The following is a 24,235-nucleotide window of genomic DNA, read 5'->3' as shown; positions in this document are numbered from 1 at the left end:
AGTCTGTTATTTTATTTTTCAGCGATGTTGTGGAGAGAGTATATTCCAGGCTATTTCTGTGTGTCCCCCCCCGCCCGAGCACCAGATGTTGAGGTCTGCACTTCTTCGACCAAAGGACACATGCAGGGTATTTCCTGCTCTGGAAAGACGAATATTGATGGATGTGTCTTGAACATCATTGTTAGGCCATGGTGCGTCATCCATCCATTTCTGGTTCTCTGGGATCAACTCTCAGACTCCCACTTCTAAGATTGTGGATCATGGGCATTCGTGCTGCCCTCCTAATATGATCTTGTAAGCAAAAGGTGTTTAATTATAATAGATCTTATTGTTTGCACATACTTTGTAACGTTATATGCAGTCATATGCACCTTGTGCATAAGCTCCTTCTTTTTCTGTTACCTTATATCATTGTGACACTTTTGAGCTAGTAACATTTCACCTCAAATGCCACACGTTTTCACTAGTCGCAGTTCTCAAAGTCAGAAATAACAAAGAGTGATAGTCTAATCACCTATAGACTGTATACTCAATGCTACACTATAGTGCACAATTCCACCTCTAACACTCGGAGAGCACAATTTACCAGAGTGAACCAAACTAAACGACTAACTCGCTAACCTGCCAACCCAGAATTATGTTTCTCAGTTTTCACCGCAGTCTGTGTCTTGTGCCGATTGCTGAGTACCGTTCAGATAAAAAACTAGCTGATGCGCCTGGTTACTCCCGAAAATTATATTGGGTAATATCCCCAGCAATAATATCATATATGTGGTCATGGGGTAAGGCCATAGGTAATATTATTAGTGGGAATAGTTCATGGGGTTATTGGGACCCGGGTTTGCAGGGGTGTCCCCCGCTCCATTTGGAAAAATGGAGGATGCGGGGGTGTCCCATAGCTTAATATCACTCTAGAAATATGGCAACATTTTTGTATGGTGATATTTTTGCGGGGATATTAACACATGGAACCCTGAAAATTGCTCAAAATTGTTCAAAGGCAAATTCGGCTTGGTGCTTCCAGTCCCGATACTAATGTTATTAAATAACACGCCTGATCAGTAACTAACCGTGCCAACAGACTGCAGCTACAGCAGTGGAAGGGGAGTCACAGCAGTCCTACCAGGCCTTTCCTGCCCAGGATTAAGTTTTCAAACTGAAGATATAGTGTTACATTAATGTATTATCTCACGTCAACAAAGTGGAAAAACCGTTTACCACTGCCATTGGTGAAGCGTGAGCCCCCGAGCCACTGAATCCACAGGAACACGGTAACACACTCCAAGTCCCTCTGCATCCCCTCTGCATCGCTCCGCTTGGAAAGTGAATATTCGTTACAAACAGCCCTCCAACAATGAGCAGAGAAGAAAGACTGCACGAGTAGCTCTAGCAATGAAGCAGTATCCAGTGTCCACACTGTAACACACTCCAAGTCACTTGCTCAGTACTCAAACACTTTGTCCCGAAAAGTAACAAATTGTAATCTGTGGTTGTGGGCCACATTTTCGTTGATACCCAGACCATGTTTATGTCCCAGTCCAACCCTGCAAATGAGTCACACTTAAGGGCTCTGTACATGTTTGCAAATTGTTTCAGCTGTTTGAAGCATACCAACCTCAAAGTGAAACGTCGTGAGAGCTGCTGCAAACAAGTGTTTATAGTGTTCGCGTTTACTTCTATGTGGTACTAGTACACGCCTTCTCTGCGTCTTGAGGTTTTTTGAACTGGGCACACAGGCATTTCCCGCCATTAAACACTGTTTTATGAAAACATAATTGAACCTTTTTCTATTCCATCCTTTGCACCCTTCCCCCAAGAAGCGTGCAAGCTGATTTTTAATTCGCGAGTGTCAGAATCCGACCTTAGCCTGAAAATTGTGTTCATTGAATTACCAAGTGATTCATTTAGCGACTTGTCTGCACAACAAGGATCGGGGAAAACACAGTGATTGTTCTTTCCGGAGCCACAGTTCCTATTTGTAGCAATCAATTTTAATTAGAATGTGAAAAAAATAATCCCTGAGTTTGCAACAGACCGTAAAAGTGTTTTTTCCTGAGCTATAATTAGCTCCGTTTTAGCAAAAGCTTGGCTTGATTCTGGAGGAAACTTGCTTGACCGTTGCTAAGTAACTGGTAATTATGATATTATCTGGCAGCGAGCGGCTGGCGGTAACTGTAAATTCTTTTGTCTTCCCAACAAAACCGATGTTGAGGGTAAAATGTTAACTCCTAACACAATGTGTATCTGGCAATCGGTACTGCTGACTGAGCCATTCCGACTCTTCTCCAACCCTCCAAGCATTGGACCCACGAAGCCACATAACATTCTCGTTGTCCGACGCCCTGGAAATAATTTTCAAAGTGGCCCCATATTGCACATTTTCAGCAAGCCCAATCCTTTTCCTATGAGAACATTTGGAAATGAAATAGGTAACCACACAAAAGGAGCCCAGGGTGCAGACGCCTACAGGGCAATCTCTAGAGTTCCCAAGTGGCCATTCCACTCCTGATACATAGTGCTTTGTAATGTGCCTGTTATTGCAGGCGATAAACGATAGTTTGGAGCAAAAGAAATACTCATGCTGCGTTGGGGCGAGTGCAGTTTGTACAGGATGCGATTTGTAGCCTCATTGCGAATATGGACTATACAAACCACCTGGCGATAGCTGGAGGTACTGCAGGCTGGGTCGTACCACCAGTGGTGCAGATAGGGAGGTGCTTTGGCGGTCTGATGCCAGGCAGGACACCTTTCTTATTCTGACGCCTACGCCAGCTGTACTCAAAGTAGTCAGATGGTATTGACCAGCACCTCATTTGGGACCCATCCCTTCCCATGCCACACCCACCTCTTAACAACCAAAACCAGCCTGTTTCACTGGCATCTCTTGTTCGGTATATCTGGCAGACTCCAGTGGAAGCTCTTACCGATGGGGAGGAAAATCTCGCTGGCTGGACTCGCTGACCGAAACTGTGGGCAGGCGGGCCACAGTAAACCCAAGTGCATGCCCCAACACAGATGCAGCCTGTCGGCATGGCTCTGTTTGCCAATATCGTAATTAAGAGCGGGACCAAGATGGGAAAAATATTAAGAAGGTTTGCAGAGCTGTTGCTTGTACAGGCTGTTTAATCCACATGAGTTGAATTGCACAAAACAGCTACTATGTAAAGACAGCTTCACTAGACGGTATGCAGCCATGTGGCTGATATTGACTGACTAATAATTCTCACCTCGAGAAGTTCTCTAGATTTTGGTTTTCAAGTTTCCCTTTCCACTTTGAAACTACAAATTCTTAGTGCACTGCTGTTAGGGAAACACCTATGCCTGTGGACCTCCAGTTTCCTCCTTCCGGCACAGAGATTAAGAGCTCCCATTTCACATCGTACCTTTTATCAGATGGTGGTCGTAGATGCAAAACCCTTGAAACTCTGTGTTTCTCTGCACTTTCGCCATTAAACAGATGGGCACATGGTTTGCGATTTTTCTTCAGTTTTGATTGTGTAGAAACCTGCTGATGAAGTTGCTAAGCATGGACTAATAAAATGTATTATATTGATCAAAAAGAGGGGCGTGGAGAGGCGGAGATGAGGAGAGAAAGTGCGGACATCAGGGCGACAGAATATGAAAAAGAGAGGAAGATGATGACTGGAGGGTGTGAGAGGGGCGAGTGGGAGTGGAGTAGGGGGTGTGGCAAGAGGGGAAGCAAAATCAGGGAAAGGGGAGCGAAGAAGCGCGTGAGTGTGAGAAACGAACTTAGGTGGCTGTTGCTGGCACGAGGCAAATCATATTTTGTATGTAGATTTACCAAAGTACTGCATTTATAATTTATGTCAACGTGTTGGTAAACCAGCATTATGCAAGAAGGTGTGAAGATGTATACCCTCCCTGCAATCACAGCTGTGTTTCTACAATTGTCACCTTAACTCTCCCAAAGCAGGCACAGGATTTTAAAGGATTTTAAATGAAGAAAAAAACTCCCGGGACAGAGGGCCCAATTCTGGGACGTCTGGTCACCCTATGTCATTGCGCTGTGTTCCTTTTGTACTGAGGTTCTATTTTTCTGGGTATTATATGCGCAATTGAACCGTCTCTTTCTGAATTGTAGTTACCCTCTCTAAAAGAGGACAACAGGTGATCTTGTGTCCCACATGGTGCTAATGTCAGCTTAACAGATTACTTAAATAATTACAGCAGATAGTGAAGTAACTACATTTCATCCATTATCTCTGATCTAAGTTCACTCTTGGAGAATAAGTTACAAAGTTGTATGCCAAGTTGTAAATTCATAAATTGGGTTTTATATTGTAAAATGTGTTTAAATTGTGTTAAACTAAGGAGGAATATTGTGCACAAATTCTGATCTTAGCACAAATAACTAACCTGCATATGGAATGTGTCAAAATTGTACATTGTTTGTTTTAAATGATTGAAAGAAGAGAGTGAAGCGTTACCTTTGAAGGCATGGCCTTTGGGGGAGGATGATGTTACCCTTAGAAGGTAGTGTGTGAACGCTTGATTCTGTTCCCATGCGCTTGCTGTCCAGCTTCTAGCTGATAGGCTGAGCAATGTCTCGTCTGCAGCGATGCTCATCCACTTTACCTGGCATATGCACAGTTGCTTTATAAGCAATAAACCCCAAGATGGACAGGCACTACTGTTCAGACAATGACCCTGCGTCAGAGTTAAAGGCCCGTGAACTTTCTTGCCTTAACGTGGACCGTGGCGCCCTTAAAGTAATGCCCGCCAACCAAAGGGTTTGTAGCACCTTGGTTTGCTTTCAAGGGTGCTAATATATTCTTTTTTAAGCTGAGACACAGCGTGGTTGACGTTTCTGAAATAAAAAAAAAGCTCAAAACAAAGTGGCCGCCTTGGACAAGGGGAGAAAGGATGTTGGCGCGAAGGGGAAGGTGCAAGACACAGGGAGTTTCAGGAGCTGGTGAGGGCGCAGGGAGTGGGTATGGGAGATGCAAGTAGTGAGGTGCGTGGGGAGGCTTTCCGCTGGGATGAAAGATGGTGGCCTCCTGCTGCTCAGGAAGCTCAGAACGCTGGGAATCATGTGAGCTAAGGCGCGCGTTCTGAGCTACATGCTCGTCTTGGAGGCCCCAGGACATCTCCTTAACTGAGCTAATTGTACATATGTTTGTTGTTTGCAAATGTGGATGTGCCCTTTACACTCCAATTTGTTTCTCCTTTAGCACATCGGGTCCACCCACTTGGCCAGTGAGCGCTTTCTTCAAGAGGAACGGAGTGCTTCTCCAAGGTAGGTCATTGAGTTTTTCCAAAGGATCTGCTTCCATTTAGTTTCCCTTTTCTTCCATCTCTTTGAGGAATTTGTCTTCTGCAAAAAACAAGTCACCTTAATGTATAGCTATTCTGACAAGCTGGATATATTTGACTCATGTTCAGTTGTGCTGGTAAAAGAAATGCTGCTTATTAATGTATCAGATAGGCTACCCACTGCCATCCACCAATGTTACTATGGCATGGATTTCAAAATGTTGTAAATATAGCAGCAACACAATCTAAATGTTATGCAATAAATGCTCCTTAAATGCCAGAGCTGGTTCCCCCTTCACCCTCTGCTGAAAGAAAACAAGTTGTTACACCAAGTTGCTGCCCCTACATCTTGTGTGCTTGGTTTAACAGACTTTAAAACTGTGCTCATCGGATGTCTAAAATGATTGATTTGTTCTCGACAGTAATGAAAATGAGACTCAAATGCATTCGATTATGAATTTTGTCACAATTTGTGTGCTCTTCCTAAAGTTTTGCGAGCCAATTTTTGATTTTTAAAAGTGACAAATCACTATTAAATGGAGGCTATGATTGATCTGCCTTTTGTTCGCCTGTGGAAATGCATAGCACTAGATTGTGCTAACTTTGAGGAACATGAAAGAATGAGGGTTCTGGAATTTGTTTTACTGTTTATTTCAAGGAACTGTTGTGTCTTGTTGTTAGCAAAGTGCACGTGGGGACTTTTTTCGTTCTGGTCGAGGACATTTTATCCAGAGTTGTGTTTTCCTTTTCTGATATGTGCAAGGAGAAGGTAATTGGTTGCATTGCATTGAAACAATGTGTCAAACCTTACTTGAATTGAGTACTGTCTTGCTTGATGTGTTGGATCTTGTGGTTCTTGTCTTTTATTGGCAGTCTCGCAGTGTATTCCTGTGTGTCACCCTCCAGACTTTCTTGCGATGTTACCTTCAGGAATCGAAATTGCTGGGGAGCTTTTTCGCTCCTAGTTGAAGACTATATGAGGCTGGTTGGCTTGATATAGACTGGTACCGAAGAGCCACTTTTGACTCCCCAGCCCTACTAGTTCCATACACATGTGACATGAACTCTGTGTTTGGGAATATGTCCTTTTAAATCATAACCGGTCACAAAATGGGCACAAAAAGTTCTAGTTTGCATCTCATATGATAGTCAGATATGCAACACACTGTTTAGTTCTTTGTTCCCCAGAGGTGGTACTTCCACAATGTTTGAGGAATGATACCGTGGAGGGCTTTTTAGTTCTTCCCTACATTTCGATCGGGTTGCTTTTTAGCAAGCGTGTGGCTCTCTGTACCTTTCAGTCTAAAATGCTTTTCCTATGTCATGGATCCGTAACCTTTAGCTCTCCAGATGATTTGGACTTCATCTCCAATTAGACCCAGCCAACATAGTCGATGGTGAGGGGTCATGGGAGTCGTAGTTTCTAGAGAGCCGAACACCAATGTAGAAGATGTGGTTAAGGCGCCTCTTCATATGTAAAAATGGGTGAAATCAGTGCATTATTTGAAAGCTCTATTTTCACTTGAGTGGGTGAGACCATTATGTCGTTTGAACTTTGATGCAAAGCCTTTCCATACACGTTTGACCCATGTTCCTCTCTATATTCCAAGCAGGGCTTTTTTTGGGGACTCGCACTGATGTGGTGATTTGTTTGCGTGCATGGACTAACTATATAGAGGTCAAAGCTTGGCAGGTTCTAATTCAGAGACTGCTCCTAGAAGCTGAGTTGAACTATTTTTTTCCGCAAATTGAGAAAATATATTGACAGGTACATATATCAGAAAGTCAAGTTTGATGGGACACAGTGAATCACAAGTCAAGTCACCCTGATATCTGACTAGGCCAGTTTACCAGTGTCATGAGGATCAAAGATAATGATTTCATTATTGCTGCATAATCTGATTGTCTTATTTTCTTGACACTGCTGCGATTGGACACAGGTCTGCACCGACAATGGATACAAGTTAAATGTCAAAAGTTTGAAAACTTTGCTTCTCTCATCCTTTTGCAATAAGATCCAGCAGTGAGTAGACAGATCCACAAGCAGTCTCCCCGCATACAATGGCCCTTTCATCTGGAAATCTATCTCTGACTTCTTATCCTTACCGTCATCCATTCATAATTGGTATACACCTTCGGGCTTTCATAGTTCCAGTATGTTGGTTGTCTCCTCTGGCCCCATTTGGGTAAACCACTCTTCTACAACAAAATCCCTGTGGAGCAAAACCATTCCATCTTATCTGTTTCGTTTTTTTAATGTTATTTACTATATACCCAGGTTAAATGATTCTTCCTGTGCATGGAGTACAGGGCTCGAAATTAAGAGTGTGTAAGCAGGAGCCAAAACCAGCTCCTGGGAATCCAGCCTTAACCTGTGACTAGGAGCTTTCACTGACGAACGAGGAGCTAGCGCATAGCATTCCACAAACCTAACTTCCACATAAGCTGGAAACATATCAGTTTATCCATTATTTATGGATCATTATGCTTCCAATGTCATGTAAATGTTTCCTAATGTTTATTTGTAGATTGTTCCAAACGCATATGATTAAATTCACGTGTGTGTTTGTTTGGTATTTGTTAGCCTGGGGAGGCAAATATAGTTCCTGGTAACTGTTGTTGTCTAGGCTACAAGCAGGAGCTACATATCATCCAGCTACCCTCAATTTCGGGCCCTGGAGTATTTTTTTCTTCTTCAATCAAGTGACTATTATATCGGGTATTATAGGGTCATGGGCAGTTGTATTGACAAAGTTTGACATCCAATGAAGCAGCCTCTTCTCAGCACTCCACAGACATAGATAATTGTAGGTGCCATCCCTAAGACAAGACCCATCACAAGATTTTGAGGGAGGCCCTCAGTACATTGCGTCTGAGCACAAAGTCGTCACTTAACGAACATTCAATCCTTTCATTTTCACTCCTTTGTCTAGGCCACTTGTGTCTCCTACCAAGTGTTGCCTGCCGCTGTTAAATACTACCTAGGTCCCATGTACTCAAAAGGGATAATTTTATAATGGAAAGAGTGGTAAACCAAGGCATTACTACTCCAGGCCATTTTCACTCCCTTTGAAGATGGAGAAGGGGCACAAATTGAAATTAACGTTCCCGCCATGCTTTACACCTCCATCTTCAAAGTGAATTTCATGCCGGAGTAAAAAAAATGGTTTCCAATGGAGTCCAATCCACTTCCGTTTAGCGACCGGTAAAACCAGGCACATTCCATAGGAATCCATTGTAAATGCCTTCTGCAAACCATAATGCGCGCACTTCATTTACATGTTATATAAAACGGTGTAAAAACCAAAGCGTAAAGGCCATTTTGCCTGGTTTTAATGTTTTGTTTTGCTCTCCAATTTGTAAATGTTTAAAATTGCATGCAGGGAACCCAGCAGCACATTGGGGCTACCAGTAGAAGTTCCTTGCATGCAAAAATGGCCATGATCGACTCATCAGCAAACGTCTTAAAACACGTGTTTTATGTGTCCTGCACTTAGCGAAATAGTCACTTTCCTAATTACTTGATCTGCAGGAGGTCTAGAGAAGCTTCCTCCAGATCGTCTAGGCTGGCCAGGGGTCTAGGCTGGCCAGGGGTCTAGGCTGGCCAGGGGTCTAGGCTGGCCAGGGGTCTAGACTGGCCAGGGGACTCGTTTCCATCAGATACCAGTTTTCCAGCCTAGGGCTTTCCTTTAATCAATTCGTTGGTATCAAAGGCTCGAGTCCCATTTGTTCTGTGAAAGCTATTTCAAACAAAATCTCTGGGCATGAATGTTTGGTAAATAAATACCTAGAATTAGAAAAGTTGTATCCTAGTGACATGGCAATGACTGGCCACCCAAACATCCAACGTGTGGACTTGGGTTAGCCTAAGGCCAACACAAACGGCCAGATTCACAGACGTGATTTATAATGGCGGCAATCCCATAAGAAAACGCCCTGTGAATCAGGCCCATAGTGTCTTGTAAAGTTGGTGACCCACTAAGAACATTCTCCCACAGGCTATGGTCAATTAAAATGTGTGTCTTTTGTCCCAGAGTATCTCCTTCCAACCAGAAATCTCCCCTCCCTTCCCTTTCCGTAGACCCACGCACTGCGCCATTTAAATATCAACAGTTCCCTGGCAAATCTGCTCTTGCTCAGATCTAGCTATAAAATCTGCAGGTCATGGTCTCCGCATGCACAGTCAGCAGCCGCTAGCAGCCTTCTGTAATGTCATAGGATCCCACTCTCCTAGGTGTAAAGTAAGCATTCCCCTCAGAGGTGGCAATCTCCCAGCTGTACTGTACAATCAGCGGAATCCCACATTTCCCCACTCTTTGCTGCATCAGCAGGGTCCCACCCCTGCTGTAATATTAGGCACTAACAACTTGTTAATTTCTAGAGACAATTGTGAAGGGTGATCATTGGTTATCTGCTTGGCCGGGCCTGCGATGGTCCACAGAGTAAATAGTGAACATCCTAAAGTAACAGAGCAGCATGTGGGAGATGCAAACTCTCATACTTCCTGCTAGCCCAGCCTCAGTTCTCTCCCCACTTACCCACCTTCCGCCCCACCAAAGCGTACACCATGGCATTTCCCAGTTAACCCTTCAGTGTCTTCTTTAAGAACCTCAGTGTCTGGTCAGGAGTCTGTGATTAATCATTATGAAATGGAGCAAAATCTCATGGAGTAACCACGTGCATTTCATAATAAAATAATATAATATAGGGTAAAATAAAAAAGTTGACTGGTGGAAAGTGGAATTCCTACATAAGTAACAGAGGGGAGGGGAAGTGTCTTAAAATATTATTTAGAAGGAAAAAAACATATGTCATAATGTGATTCATAGTAAAAACACAGATTCATGTGTTCGGTGTCTTTCAGAACTTTCTAGGCATGCTGTTATCCTGCAAAAACGGTCTCATCACACCTAATTAATCATTATTTATGGACCATGGTTTGGAGAAACTAGAAGCATTATACATGAGGGAATTTCGAATTGAAAGGTGTTATCACTGTGGCGTTAAGCCCCCATTCCAGCACTTGGAAGGGGGCTGGCCATTAGCGCCCTGGGCAACCAAAGAGGTAACCCGGGGTGCTAAGAAAAAAAAAGGATGGCAAGGGAAGGCGGGGCTCCATATGTAGCCCCTCTTCCCTTTCCATGGCGGCCTACGGAAGGCAAGGGGAAGGAGAGGGTGCGGTGGCGGCACCCGCCACTACCGAAAAAACATAAGAAGGGGGTGGGAGGGTGAGAAAAAAAAAATTGCATTCCTACTCCAATACAGTAAACTTGGCTGTTGTTGAAAGAGAAATAAATTAAGCAAGTAGTGATTTGGAATATGTATGGTAGAGATGTGATGTTTGCTATCAGAGTAAAGAGCTCTCCCTATGGGGCACACAAAGGTGGACAGCTATGCAGCTTCCCCAGCATCCTAGAGTGGATAGTGAGTATGGGGAGTTGGCTCATGTTTGTCAAGCTTTGAAGCCTTCTGCAGCACTTGGGTATCACTGTGAGGTTGCTCATCAGTGAGGTAGGTGAAAGTGGTCACTTATCTTAAATTAGTCCGGCTGTGAGGCCTTCTGAGATACCTTGGTGTCTGTCTTATTAACCATTGACTAGTATAGACTTATGCCTTATAGACTGAGTGGGTAATAGCACCTGGTAGTAGCAATGCAAGCTATAAAGTGTTCGTGGTGAAGTAAAAATGGTGCTTTTAAGACTGAGCAAAGTAAATAGACAACCTGAGTTTGTAAATAAATTGTGGTTTTATTTTGTACTATTTAAAGAACATGGTTGTCTTCATAAGTCAAGCATTTTATTTGCAACTTGGTTGAAATGGAAAATGTTTAACATTAGCATGCACTAGGTGTCATGTAAAAGTAAAAAGAATGTGAAAGCATTTTCCAATGTTTATCTTTCTCTTTCATGTTTTTAATAGTATGTTGCAGCAAAAAAAGGTCTTCCCTGAGTGGAATTGTTTGTGGAAAATAATCATGCCTGGAAATTGCATTGTTCTTTTCCCCACTGCTTCTGAAGACAGAATGTTCAGAATGCAGTCAATACCAGTAGTTATTGACTTCACTGTAAGCATTCTGATTGGCTAAGAGGAGGTCAAGAACATCTCCATTTGCTAATCATCCAGAATGCATGCAGATTTGCATCTCAGAGCTAGTGCTCCTTCGCATTATGAAAACGCAAGCCTCCATTTCCCCTTTCTTGAGATGCAGTCTGAGTGCTCCCTGCTACACTCTGACTTGGTGCTGTTCCCAGTGAAGCTTCCTTGGTTTTTTACCTGTTGGGCGAAGTGCAGTGTTTGTCGGGCATCATCAGGCGATCGATGCTGTGGACATAATCTCTGGACATTTGCCCCAGAGGTTCCAGAAGGGGCACCTTCAAACTGTGGAACTCCTGTTGTATAACACAAAACACACACAGCACATGCACACATCTAAGCCAAAGAATCCCTTCCCCTGCCTCGTTTTCTTTATGCAGTAACTCAACTGGTGTTGAGACTTCTCAGTGGTCCAATCTTATCTTATGATCAGTGAATGCTCAAGTGGTCTAGTGAGTGAATGCATCTTTCCAAAGTTAGTTTGTGATGCCAAATTGCTATGCACCAGACCCACGCCAAACCTGTGGCAGGAAGTCCCGAGTTATGGAGAAGAGAAAACATCAGCAGTAAAAAATTAAAGTAGCAAGCTTTGCCAACTCAGTTCTATACATACACACAGCACACGATTTCTTACTCGCCAAGAGTCAATTATCACTAACCAACGGCTAGTGATAATTTGCATCCTGCCGTATCACACACTTATTTGTACTTGTATTTATTTGTAGAAAAAGTATGTCAGTTTCAATCAGAAGTGTGACTTAACAATAATACATTTACAGATGGCGGAGAATCGTGCCTGTACAATAGCATAACTATGAGAACAAGTAGTGAGTCAGTTTGAGGGTGTGAATAAAATGGCACATAGACCAAACCAAAACAACAAATGAATATTGTGCACTCGCTACTAGCCCTTAGCAAGTGATATTTAACTTGTGACTGTTAAGAAATGATGGGCTGTGTGTGTGTGTGTGTGTATATATAGAATTGAGGTGGCGAGTGACATTTTTATGGCGGACTAGTAGAGTGTAACTTGAGTGTAATTCAAGTTACACTCTACTATCTATTATACTCTACACTCTATTGCCCCCTGAGAAACAGGTGACTTACAATTGCTAACATGAATCTATTATCCCCATCAATGGCATACATACTGTGGGGGCAAGTGGGCAGCTTGACTCCACCCCCCACACCGTGCAGAAAACCGGGACATTGCGGCATGGGACTTTTTACCTAGCTGCTGCCTCTTCAGGAGGGCCCTAATGCTGGAGAAAATGCCCCGGGCCGCCTGTGCTAGAAGGTTTCCACGTGTCTTGTCCGGTGTGTTCATGGCCTACAAAGCTTTCAATGGTCTTGTGTTCAGGGCCGGTCTTTGCATCAGGCAGCCCAGGCGGCTGCCTGACGTCAGTCAGCCTCCAGGGGGCGCTGCACCAGCAGTCCACAGTGCCATTGCTAGAATACACATGTAACAGGTTCGTTTCCTAACATTATAAAAATTAATGTGCCTGTTCATTTTTATAATGTTAGGAAACAAACGTGTTACACGTGTATTCTACCACTGGCACTGCTGCAGGCTGTGGCCTCGGCCAGGGCAGTTTCTAGTCCATTTGGTGCCCAGGGCGAAACACTAGGAATGCGCCCCCTCACCCCATCCCATGCGCCACTCCCACCGCACCCCGCTCTCCACTCCTGCCGCACCCCGCGCACCACTCCCACTGCACCCTGCGCCCCATTCCCAAACTACACCATTAAGGAACTCCTACCCAAAGTCAAACAGTCCATCACACAAGGAATGAATTGCCATTTGCAACGGTGGGCCACTTTTTCACTGGTGCCCAAGACAATTGTATGCCCCAGTCCCACTTAGGCTGCAGATAATGAGGACTGGGCACACCATGAACATGGCATAGGATGCAGTATATACAACCAACAAAGAACACAAGATGCTGAAGGGGGTTTGGAGGCAACCTAAGCCAAAAGGGCAATGACAAGGAGACACCTGAACCCAATAAACAATCACTTTAACATTATTTGAATGGGAATCGAGTGTATGCTTTGATACAGTAAAGTCTTGACTGTTGTAAGGATATAAGGACCAGGATTATTTATTTATTCATGCAATGTTTGTCGGGTACCTGCATATTTATTTATTTATGCAATGTGTGTCAGATACAGGTATCCGACAAACATTGCATAAATAAATAAATTATCCGTCTCCATGTACCCGACAAACATTGCATAAATAAATAAATAAACCGGTTCATGGCTTAAAGAATATTTACTCAGCAACGCTGGTCAAAACTATTAACCGCATAGTGAAGTAACTCATCACCAGTGCCATGGCAGCGTTTTAAAGTGTAATTGATATATAGTTTGGAAAAGAAGCGGCATGAAAGAAATAGCGCTGCTTTAAACTATTATTTTGGCCATTTCCTGGGCTTGCAGGGACGCACCATGGGGCCCAAACGGATCTCCGTTTGTACCGTGCCGGGACCAACGGTGCGTCCCTGCAAGGCACGCCCACTCCCCACGGCCCAGTGCACCTCCCCTCCCATCTCAATGCCAGCACAAAACCATTTAGTGACTAATGGGCCACCATTAGCAGTTTCCTGCCGGCATTGTGATGGAAGAGGCTGGTCTTAGCTGCATTGGGACCGAAAGTGTTTTTATTGGTGTGCTTATGCGCCCCACCCCAAGTGGCGCGAAAGTGGTCAGAGGGAGCCTCTGACTTCTGTAATATCACGTAGTACTTTTGTACTATGTGACATTACAGTCGGAAGGGGCAGCGCCAGCACCTGACCTGCGGAACTTTCCCCACGTCAATGCGCCGCCCCACAAACTGGGGAATTCTATCCTCTCCAGAGGCTCCAGGGACTGTGGCAATTGCACCCCATGGAGCTATTGCGCCCTGGGCAGATGCCCGCCTCGCCCGGCCCAGTAAACGGGTCAGGTCTCTGCTCTCAAGCGGGGCAGGGCAATTGGCAAATAAATTATCAACATTTGTTGCTTTATTACCTTCCCCCGGCCCCAGGTGGCGCCAGCGCCCCTGGCGCCTGCCAGGCCCATGGGCGCACTTGCGGTGTGCCCTCCTCCAGGCTATGGGGGCACACTGACACTGAAGTGTGGATCGATTGGGGCAGGCTGGTTTTGTCTGCCCCGGCCATTACAGAAAAGAGGAGCGATTGGGTCACTAAATCCTGAAGTTGTTCCCATCACAAGCACACACTGCTAAGCAGCAACAGAATCAGCAAATACAAACAGTTGCCACATCCTGCCCTCGCTGATTGGGCCTTGTTTTAGGAAGTCCGGCTGTAACTCCAGCCTGCCGAGGCAAGCACACTTCTTTCCTCCTGCTCCCATCCTCGCAGGTGAGGCCTATTGCTGCATAGGTGTTTTATTTATTTTAAAATGGTAATGCGAAGATGACTGGGCCAACCAAGAACGGCCTCTGGAGGCCACAAAGCTAGACACTTTTGTCAAGGCTCAAGTAGTCATGAAAAAGGAAGCGAGCACTGGTGGTGGACTCTCCTCAGGAGATCAAAAGGCCGGGTCTCAGAAAACGTGGGCAGAGTGTCACTGTCAGCAGATCTTAAACAGTTGCAAGTTCCAGCGGGTTTGGATTGGTCCGTCCGTCGGCCATTCGGCCCATGGCCAGGCCAAAATCACTTTGCGGGCGAGGCGCTGGAGGCCAGTACCACGCGTGGGCCGGTTTGGAGGTTACTACGCCCCCCTAGTTCCCACTCCCGAGCATATTGTTCGTCGTTGCCTCTTTCCTGGGCATGATCTGCTGACTTTATTTTAGTGCAAGAGTTTCATACATTTCACTGTTCGCTCAGACTTGTCTTATACTCTTCTTTGTCATTGTGCTTCTTTTGTTTGGAATAGCAGTCACGCTAGTCTAACGAGATAAACAAACAACTACACAAACGCACCTTGTGAATGATGGTGTGAAGGATGGATGCAGGCCCTGGACCAAAAGCTGAGCGAAGTCTGCACAGCAGCTGGCTTGGGAAAGCGACTCAGCAACTACAGTAGAAACGTCTCTGTGGACGGTTGGCCCGTCTGCCGTATAATGCAAATACCCAGACTTGCAGGATGCATGCTTCACTTTCTTTGTTCCATTGGGGGCGACATGCTGTAGCATCATTTCATGGCCTTTAAAATACCCTGCATGGTGCAGCTTTCGATCTCCTTTAACACAAACGCTGGGAAATGGCCATGACTAGATAACTCTACATTAATCAAAGCCAGGTCTCTAAATAATGATTCAAGTGTTGGGGATTCACCTGCTCACACTTTCTGTCATGTAACCAACCAGTGCGCAAAAGGTGTTTCAGAGCCTGGGGCTCTGAGTCTTGATGCCACCCATTTCTGCATTTGATACACCAGCAGCTAAACACACTCTGGGGAGGCAGCTCCTTCTGCATAGTCCATTTCTCTCCCAAGCTCGGAACAATATTCTTTACCATAATGGAGAATGTGAAAAAACGCAGGGCTGCAAGGCTTTGGGCTGAGCGTGGAGGGCAAAGCGCACTACGCTTGGGGTACACTGGAGATGCTTCCCCTGATACCCGCAGTACTCCAAGTCCCTTGAAATGAAATTAGTCTATACACTGCACAATGTGCAAGGGCCGCTGTAATTCAAGCACCACGCGACTAGTAATTTACAAAAAGTAAACTTCACTAGTCCCAAGAAAAGATTGCCTTCCACCCTTTAAGAATTTGTTTTTGTTTTTATGTTGGCATGGTAGACATCGTTTTTCTTTGCGATCTTACAGTTTCATGGTGCGGTCGGGAGCACAAAGGAAACATTTAAGAATTGTGAGAGTTCACGAGCATGAGCGAAACAAACCCCAACGCTCGAACTGCCATTTCTGTGCCGCGGTAATGCACTGCTGTGTGTTTCAATGTAAAGTCCACATTGTAATGTCATAATTTTAGAACGCCACCTCTCCAACATTAATATTGGGAGCTATGTTGAATTTTACATGCATGTCAACTCTCTGCATATGTTTAAAGTAGACTTTACCACTCACATGGAGTAGTGATATTGTTTACGTGTGTCCCGCCTAAATATATTTCACTTCCTGTGAAATATTTGATGCCATACATATTGCATAAATGCATGTATTTTAATGCTGAGATAGACGGGCTTGTACAGCTATCGGTGGGTATGTTGCTGGTGCTTGTTCTTGTAGGTTTGAGTAACACTGTTCAAGACCAGTTCATCACCTTTTAAGAGTGGCTAAATGTTTGAGGTCATACGAATGACATTAGTGTAGATCTGAAATTGTCGATTCTCTAACCTGAGTCACAGCAGCAAACTGGCCATTGTTACTAAAAATGAAGAGCAAAAGCAGACTAACGTAACCAGGCCTGTTCGGGTTTGACCCTCTTATTGCTGTTCTCTGAGGTTCATGAAATTCAGCAGTTTCCAGCATTGACAATTTTGTTAACTCATAGTCCCCACTCCTGCTGCTCAGCCCATGACACATGCATGAGATCACAGGTCGAGTGAGGAGGGGGGGGTGCCAACGATGCTTCCCGTCTGGGGTGCCATCTGTTGTAAGACCGGTCCTGCTTGTGCTCAGTACCACTTGGATTGCATCTCTTTCGACTCACCATCTTGTTCCCTCTGCCGTCTACTGCACTGTCCCACGGCCCCTTGCCTCCTTGTGCCCACTCCTTCTCCCTACCTGCCTCACTCCATTAGAACCCTCTACCCAAATCAATAAAATTCAGTCCGACTGGATTGCCAGCTCCTCTTGCCCTCCTCATCCCAGTGGTCAAAGTTGGCGGGAGCGATGTTCCCCAAATCTTTTTAATTAAGTTTTACTGTTCCTATACTTTTATCTTAAAAAGAAACTGTTCCGGAATGGTTTTGTTTTAAAATAAAAGTGTAGGAAGCAGTTGAAACTTGCAATCCAGTGCACTGCACTGAGCGTTCCCTTAATCAATAGGCCATTTGTTTGGTAATTTGTATTGTGTTTTGCAAGGCCACGCCCACATGCTCAGCCCACATATTTTAAAGCACAAAGCTAGCGGTTTATGGCTAAGTCTGCATGGTCTTTGCAACTAGTAAGAGATACCACAGTTGTTGTAGGTAGCCTGCATGTGCAAAATATATGCTGCATTCAGCACAGCTAGCACCCGGGTGACAAAGATTTTGCAAATGCCGCACTGGGCACACACAGACATGACACAGTATCATGCCTGTTTGTGCTCAGTGCGTTTTTTGGAAAAGTATTCTGTTTTGTTACTGCAGCAACCCTAGTCCTGGCAGCCTCATTTCTGCCTCTAACAGAGCGCTGCAATTTCGAATTTCACGGGATGTGATGAAACAGTGGCTGCATTGTTTGTTGAAGGGATTGTTTGTGAAGGGCATTAATGTGGCAGGTTCCCCATTCGGACCGAAAGGGCTGGGGCCAATCAGTCCGTCGGCGGCAGCACCCTAGACTTAAAGGAATGGCTCGCCCAAAACATTTTATTGGCCAAAAAGATGGGCAATAATAAAAAAAAATATACTGGCACTTTTTTTTAAGTCCCTATGTAACATTTTTAGCAATTGAAGCTCAAAATTTACAAAAGCAAGCAGATGGGGGCATCCATTTTGTGAAATGGATGTCCTTCTGTGCTCGTTTTTGCTTTTGCGGCACTAATGAAGGAAAAGCCAGCCAGCTGTAGTAAACAAAAGCTACCACTGGGTGGCTTTTCCTTCATTGGTTTTTCTTTCTAAGTTTCTCAGGCTCTCATTTGGGGAGCCCGAGTGCCCCAAATGGGAAAGCAGCTGCAGGCAGAAACACTGCGACATGGAAACACGACTGCGTTGTTTCTTCCTGCCTTGGCTTTCCCATTTGGGGCTCTCGGGCTCCCCAAGGCAGGCAGAAACACTGCAGCATTTCTGAAAACAACCGCGCTGTGTTTCTGCCTGCAGCCGCTTTCCCATTTGGGGCTCTCGGGCCCCCCCACGGGCAGCCAGAGAGCCCCAAATGAGAAAGCTGCTGTAAGCAGAAACACAGCGGCATGGAAACACGACCGCGTTGTGTTTCTGGCTGCATTGGCTTTCACTTTGGGTCTCCGGTGCTCCCCTCGGGGAGCACCGGAGACCCAAAGTGATAGCCACGGCAGGCAGAAACACAACGCGGTTGTGTTTCAATAACGCTGCTGTTTTTTCTTTCTAAGTTTCTCAGGCTCCTCTGGCTCAGAGGTGCCTGAGAAACTTAGAAAGAAAAACCGCAGCGTTTTCAAACACAATCACGTTGTATTTATGTTTGCGGTAGCTTCAAAAGCTACCGCAAACATAAATACAAAGTTTTTAAAGCTGCGGTTTTATTTCTAAGTTTTCCGGGCTCCTCCAGCCTGGAAAATTTAGAGAAAAAAAAACGCAGCTAGTGCTTTCTTTTATTTAAAAAATAGCACTTACCGAGATGCAGTTGTAGCTTTTCTGCCTGTAGTCTCCGGTCTCCGCCCTGCGAGTCCCAGCACCAATGAAGGAAAAGCCACCCAGTGGTAGCTTTTGTTTACTACAGCTGGCTGGCTTTTTCTTCATTAGTGCCACGAAAGCAAAAGCGAGCACAGGCGGGCATCAATTTCACAAAATGGATGCCCCCATGTGCTTGCTTTTGTAAATATTGAGCTTCAATTGGTCAAAATTTTACATAGGGACTTAAAAAAATACAATGGCACTTTTTTTTTATTATTGCCCATCTTTTTGGCCAATAAAATTTTTTGGGCAAACCATTCATTTAATAAGTAGAAAAAATGACACGAGTGCGAGTTGCTCTTTCTTTAGGGCAGTGTTCCCCACTGACACCTCAATGTTATTGGCCATATAGTACTCTTGTAGCCAATCACATGGAGGCATAGGCGGAGATGCTCGGACGCCAGAAAACCCAGAGAAGAGTGTGAAAAGAGTGTGAAAACCCTGAGTCTCTGGGCAAAACCCAGGGGTTTTAACATGCTGCTTTATCCTGCAGCTGCAATTTTTATAACGCTATTAACACCGAGACAGACCAGACGGGAGAAAGTTTCTCTTTTTGTGAAACCCCATCTGTAATGGCCTCCAATCAGGCCGATCGCGCAAGCACCTCGCTGCGCAGAAAGAAGGCACGGACGCGGAGCTCTGGGTCCAAACGTCTTCATTTTTCATCTCGAACGTGCTGATTAAACCCCACCCTCCCGCATCACTTGCCTCCCACAGCCCCGGAACTGACATGTCAACTTGACACCTCCCTCCCCCCAAATTAAACAGTTACCCAACGGGTTAATGAACACACAAACACTTTTCGCTAAACCATTTACTCGATGAGGCGGCAAGGCTTATTCCTGGCTCTCTGAGGTGGAGAACTGAAACGTGCAGCTGATCCGCTAGGCCTGGCTGCCTCTCGATCAGATGCCTCAGAGTCCTGATCACTGTGGTATGGGTCATCTGAGGCACAGTCAATGGGTACCCCCACACGTCCGCTTAGTCGCTGTGACCTTGACAGGGGAACTTTCTTGAAATGTCAGGCGTTGCGAGTAGTCCGTCAAGAGTAGTGCGTCCATGGAGCCTTTCTTTTCCATTATGATCAACGGTTCCTCTTGAAAAGCAGCCATGTGCTTGTGTGTCTGCGGTTGTCGCACAGCGACGATGTCTCCCACTGCAAGTTGAGGATCTTAGGCCTTTCGGCGACCATCCGCTTATTCCTTCGCTGCTTGGTCTTGTTCCCTCATCTCAGTGTCCAAAAGCGATCGATCTTCCTGGGGGCTGGCCTGGGGGAGCCGGGCCCTGATGTCTCTCCCAAACGTGACCTCTGTGGGGGTCTTCCCAGTGGAGCTATGGGGTGTAACTCGGTAATCCCTGAGCAGCTGGTGGAGCACTTGCTAGTATGGTTGCCCTGTGAGGCGAGCCACCTGTAATGCTCTCTTCAAGTTGGCAATGAACCGTTCAATCATGCCATTGGCCTGAGGCCACAGAGGGGTGACTTTGTGATGGTGGAACTGCATGTACTCACAGAATCTTGCGAAGCTATGTCCGTTGAGTGGAGGCACGTTGTCCGTCTTTACTTTCTGAGGAACACTATAAGCTGTAAAGATGCAGTCCAACACCGGAATGACGTGATGGGCTACAGTTGATATATGATCTTCTGGATACCAAGAATATTCGTCCATGACGGCCAATACATACCTCCCTCCTTCTATAGAACCGAAGAAGTCAGCCGCCACCGCTTCCCATATGCCCCCCGGCAGTTCGGACATTCTCAATGGTTCTGGATGTCGGTTTGGCGTGAGGAGCAGCATGTGGGGCACTGTTTTAGGAGGTCTTCCATCGTGGTGTCAAGCTGGGGGAACCACACTTTCTGGCGCAACATGCGCTTCGTGGATACCACACCACGATGCCCTTTGTGATTCAGCTCTACCACTTTCCTCTTTAGAGATGTCGGAATCACCACCTTGTGTCCCTTCAATAGGAGGTGGTCCTCTGAGAGCGCTAGTTCGTCTTTCACCTGTTGTAGCCTGTGCACCTCTAGCCGTATCTCTTCTGAAGCTAGGCGACCCCATTCTTTGGCCCTCCTCCACTGACTAGATTTTATTCCTTCGCACATTATCTGACAAGCCTGGTCTGATTCCACTTCCTGGTCCAGGCGGGCTGGGTCAATACCCTCTGGTATGGCCTGTTGGATGCGATATTGGAGGTAACGATCCGCCACCGATGGCTCAGAAGTGCACTCTGTTCTGGGATGCTGGGATAAAAAGTCAGCAGGGTTTTCCTCCTTGCCTGTTTACGATTTTTGAATGCATAATCCTGTAGCTGCAGCCCCAACCTCACGATGCGGAGTGGCATCTTGGCTTGTGGATTGCCATAGAGAAAATGGAGTGCTTGATGGTCAGTCACTACTCGGAATCGCTTGCCGTAAAGAAACAAGTGAAAATGTGTGCACGCCAGCAGACAGCGAGGCTTTCTTTTTCTACCTGCGAGTAGGCTTGCTCTGTGGGCGAAAGACTTCTGCTGGCATATGCAACAATGTGTGTTTTTGTCGGGTCTTTAGAGTCAATTTGGGCTAGGATGGCACCCAACCCCACTAGACTTGCGTCCATTGTTAGCTCAGTCTTCCGGTCCGAGTCGGAGTAGCACATGTTCTCCGTTCACGCGACTGTTTCGTGTATGATCTCAATGGCGCACTGGCACTGCTCCGACCAGTTGAGCGTTGAATTTCGTTTTTTCATCACTGACTGTGGCGAAGTCCTTTTTGTATCTCGTACAATAGCTGGCAAGGCCCAAGAACGATCTGAGTTCTGAAACATTGGTGGGAGGTGGTCAATCCCTTATTGATCCACACAGCCGCCTGGGTGGCACGAGCACTGTGTCAATATCGGTCTCTGTGGGGCTTCAAATGGTGCGCTGCTGTACCGATGGCTGCCTCACGGCACAAGCACCATTGCGTGCCCCTCCTCCTCTCCCCCCCACTCACCGCTGTAAGGCGAATAACTGCCGCGCCCCGGGAAGTTATCAGAACCCCTTGCGCGTTCATAATGGGCGGGGCCTCTTTTCACCGCCTGCGGCCCGGGCCTGGATGCTCCTGCTGCGTTGCAGCTTTGCCGCTCCCTCGGCACAGCTGGAGGAAGCAGCCATGTCACCTGACAACCGCTCACCCCTGTGTCGGTATGGGTCCACGCACAGTAAGTGCGACCGCCTCATCGCCAGTGTAATGGCCTCAGATCAGGCCTATCGTGCAAGCACCTTGCTGCGCCGAAAGAAGGCACGGCCGCGGAGCTATGTCTCCAAACATCTTTATTCTTCTCGGACGTACTGTAGAAACCCGCCTCCCACAGCCGCGGAACTGACGTGTCAACAGGACACCATCCCCACTCCAAACACAACACACTCGGAGTGCAAACATGTTTGCTACATTTAAAATCACTTCAGGACATGTCCACCATAAAAAAAGGAAGGGAGCATGTCTGAAGTGAGAGCACCCCATTATTTGTATTTCTACGGAATATATTTTGACCGAAAAGGCAAAGGTTCCCATGGTTGGTGCCCCTGGGAAAATGGCTGCCCGAGCCAGGATAACTTGAAGACCACAGTATATCAAGCCCTTTGTAACTTGAAACTGCAGAGCTACACGTCCAGTTACCGCCTGTGTCCCGGGCTGCCCTGATGCGGGGCTGTGCGGAATTCGGCCCTTGGCAGCAAGCAGCACAAATATCTGAAGCAATCGGTTCGTTGATATTCCTCGCTACCCCTTTGATTCTGATAAAGGTATGCTTCAGGCTGCAGATCGATAAGCGCGGGTCAGGTTACCAGGCGTGTTTATTATCTGGGGCGTTCAGTTGCGAGCCCCTCTTATCGCGTGCTTCAGTACGTTGTGGTTCTATTGAAGTGAGCCAAGAGGAGAATTCCCATAGTGCACTGGGCAGCGGGAAGCCACGTGACCCTCTGAACTGGTGACCTGGAGCACTGCTAATCGGACCGTCTTTCTGTTGGCGGTACACATTCCCTGACGCTCCTCATTGACTTTACAAGTTGTTGGGAAACATTGTAGACATTAGATTGCCACACTCTCCCGCACCCTAACAATCCTGCCCACATATTCTTTGCAGTTAACAAACTAATAGTTGTCAAAGAACGTGCACGTTTTTTTTTTAAGCACATCTGCTTTTCTGCAGCTTGGCCAGACCCCTTCTGCTAATTCAAGCTACGCTGTAAACTGGAATCATATTGCAAAATGCATTCGCGGGAAAGGAAAATCCGTTTGAAACATGCATTTTATTTTGGTTTTTTTATTTTTTTTATTTTATGTTGCCACGAGTTCCGAGAAAGGCCGTGACCAGAAGCCATTTCAACAGAGCAGGCCACAGTTTGGCTCGGGTCATACCCGCCTTCAAACCAAACAGGGTAAAGTTTACTTTGGTCGCCCTGGCGACGGGAGGGCGCGGTTGAAGATTACTGGGTTGGCTCTTGCCACAGAACAAACGGTAGGTGTGTAGCCCGCAGATTACCTGACATCTGAGCCGCGCAGGGCTTTGAATTGTCTCGGGGCATGTTTGCAGGTAAACATTGAAACGCACTTTGTTTTTAAGACCTTTTCTGCAGAACCAGCTCGCTTTAGCAGTGATCTCATGCGAGTTGAACAGAATAACTATCACTGAGGATCGCAGTATTATGTGACTTCATGGAAGTCGGCCAATCGATGCTCTTGTCACTCGAATGTCCCATTCCTCTTCTCAAAACAAGGTTGCCAGTGCTGCGACTGAAAACACTTCAGATCTTTCATCTCGGGTAAAATGACTGGAAATGAAGTTAGGCAGCCGCTTCCTGTGACGTGTGTAGTCTGCTTGTTTTTCAGAAGGAGACAGACTGGTTTGGCGTTTACGAGTTGTAATGGGGCTTCTCAGAGCTGCAGTTTGAACCTACGCTCTGTGGATCAGTTACAGATTTGAATAGTTTGAGACTTGAGTGTTATCGTGTCTGCAACCTTATGATCCCCCTTTGCAGCTATATAGTAGAACAGAACAGATGGGTATTTGTTTTAACTTACTTTTTAAATTGTGTGCATTTCTTTCGAGCTTTTCGCAAGTCCTATTACGATAACAAAATAAAAAATAAAACAAATTACATACAATATATAATAAAAAAACAAACACATAGTACCGTACCATTATTCACACAGAAAACAGAATCAGAATGATGTCCCTCAATTAAAATATCAAAGCAGATAATTTCTCCCAGGGCCCCCCATTACTGGTAGAGGATTCTAGAGGCCAATTAAAAAAACAGTTTAAACCCAGTAGTCCCGCCACCCTATTTAAGTTTCACAAACTTTTTAATGCGCAGCCAGAATCTATACAGTGCCAGATGGAGCAATGTTGATTTGTAAAGTCAGACATT

General features: G+C 45.8%; 1 protein-coding gene across 5 annotated transcripts in view; it reads left to right on the top strand.

Moving 5' to 3' along the window:
* Positions 1-24,235, top strand: part of FOXN3 (forkhead box N3) — a 1,349,433-nt gene that overhangs the window by 1,084,928 nt on the left and 240,270 nt on the right. For all 5 annotated transcript variants that reach the window (XM_069637430.1, XM_069637431.1, XM_069637432.1 and 2 more), the window contains one exon: positions 5,193-5,257. In XM_069637430.1, coding sequence (XP_069493531.1) covers positions 5,193-5,257 — 65 coding nt within the window. The remainder of the gene's footprint in view (positions 1-5,192; positions 5,258-24,235) is intronic.

The sequence above is a fragment of the Ambystoma mexicanum genome, chromosome 14 (genome assembly GCF_040938575.1).
Source record: "Ambystoma mexicanum isolate Mex_15411 chromosome 14, UKY_AmexF1_1, whole genome shotgun sequence".
Lineage (NCBI taxonomy): Eukaryota > Metazoa > Chordata > Amphibia > Caudata > Ambystomatidae > Ambystoma > Ambystoma mexicanum.
Note: the sequence above shows the minus strand (reverse complement) of the source record. Positions and strands in the feature narration are given on the sequence as shown.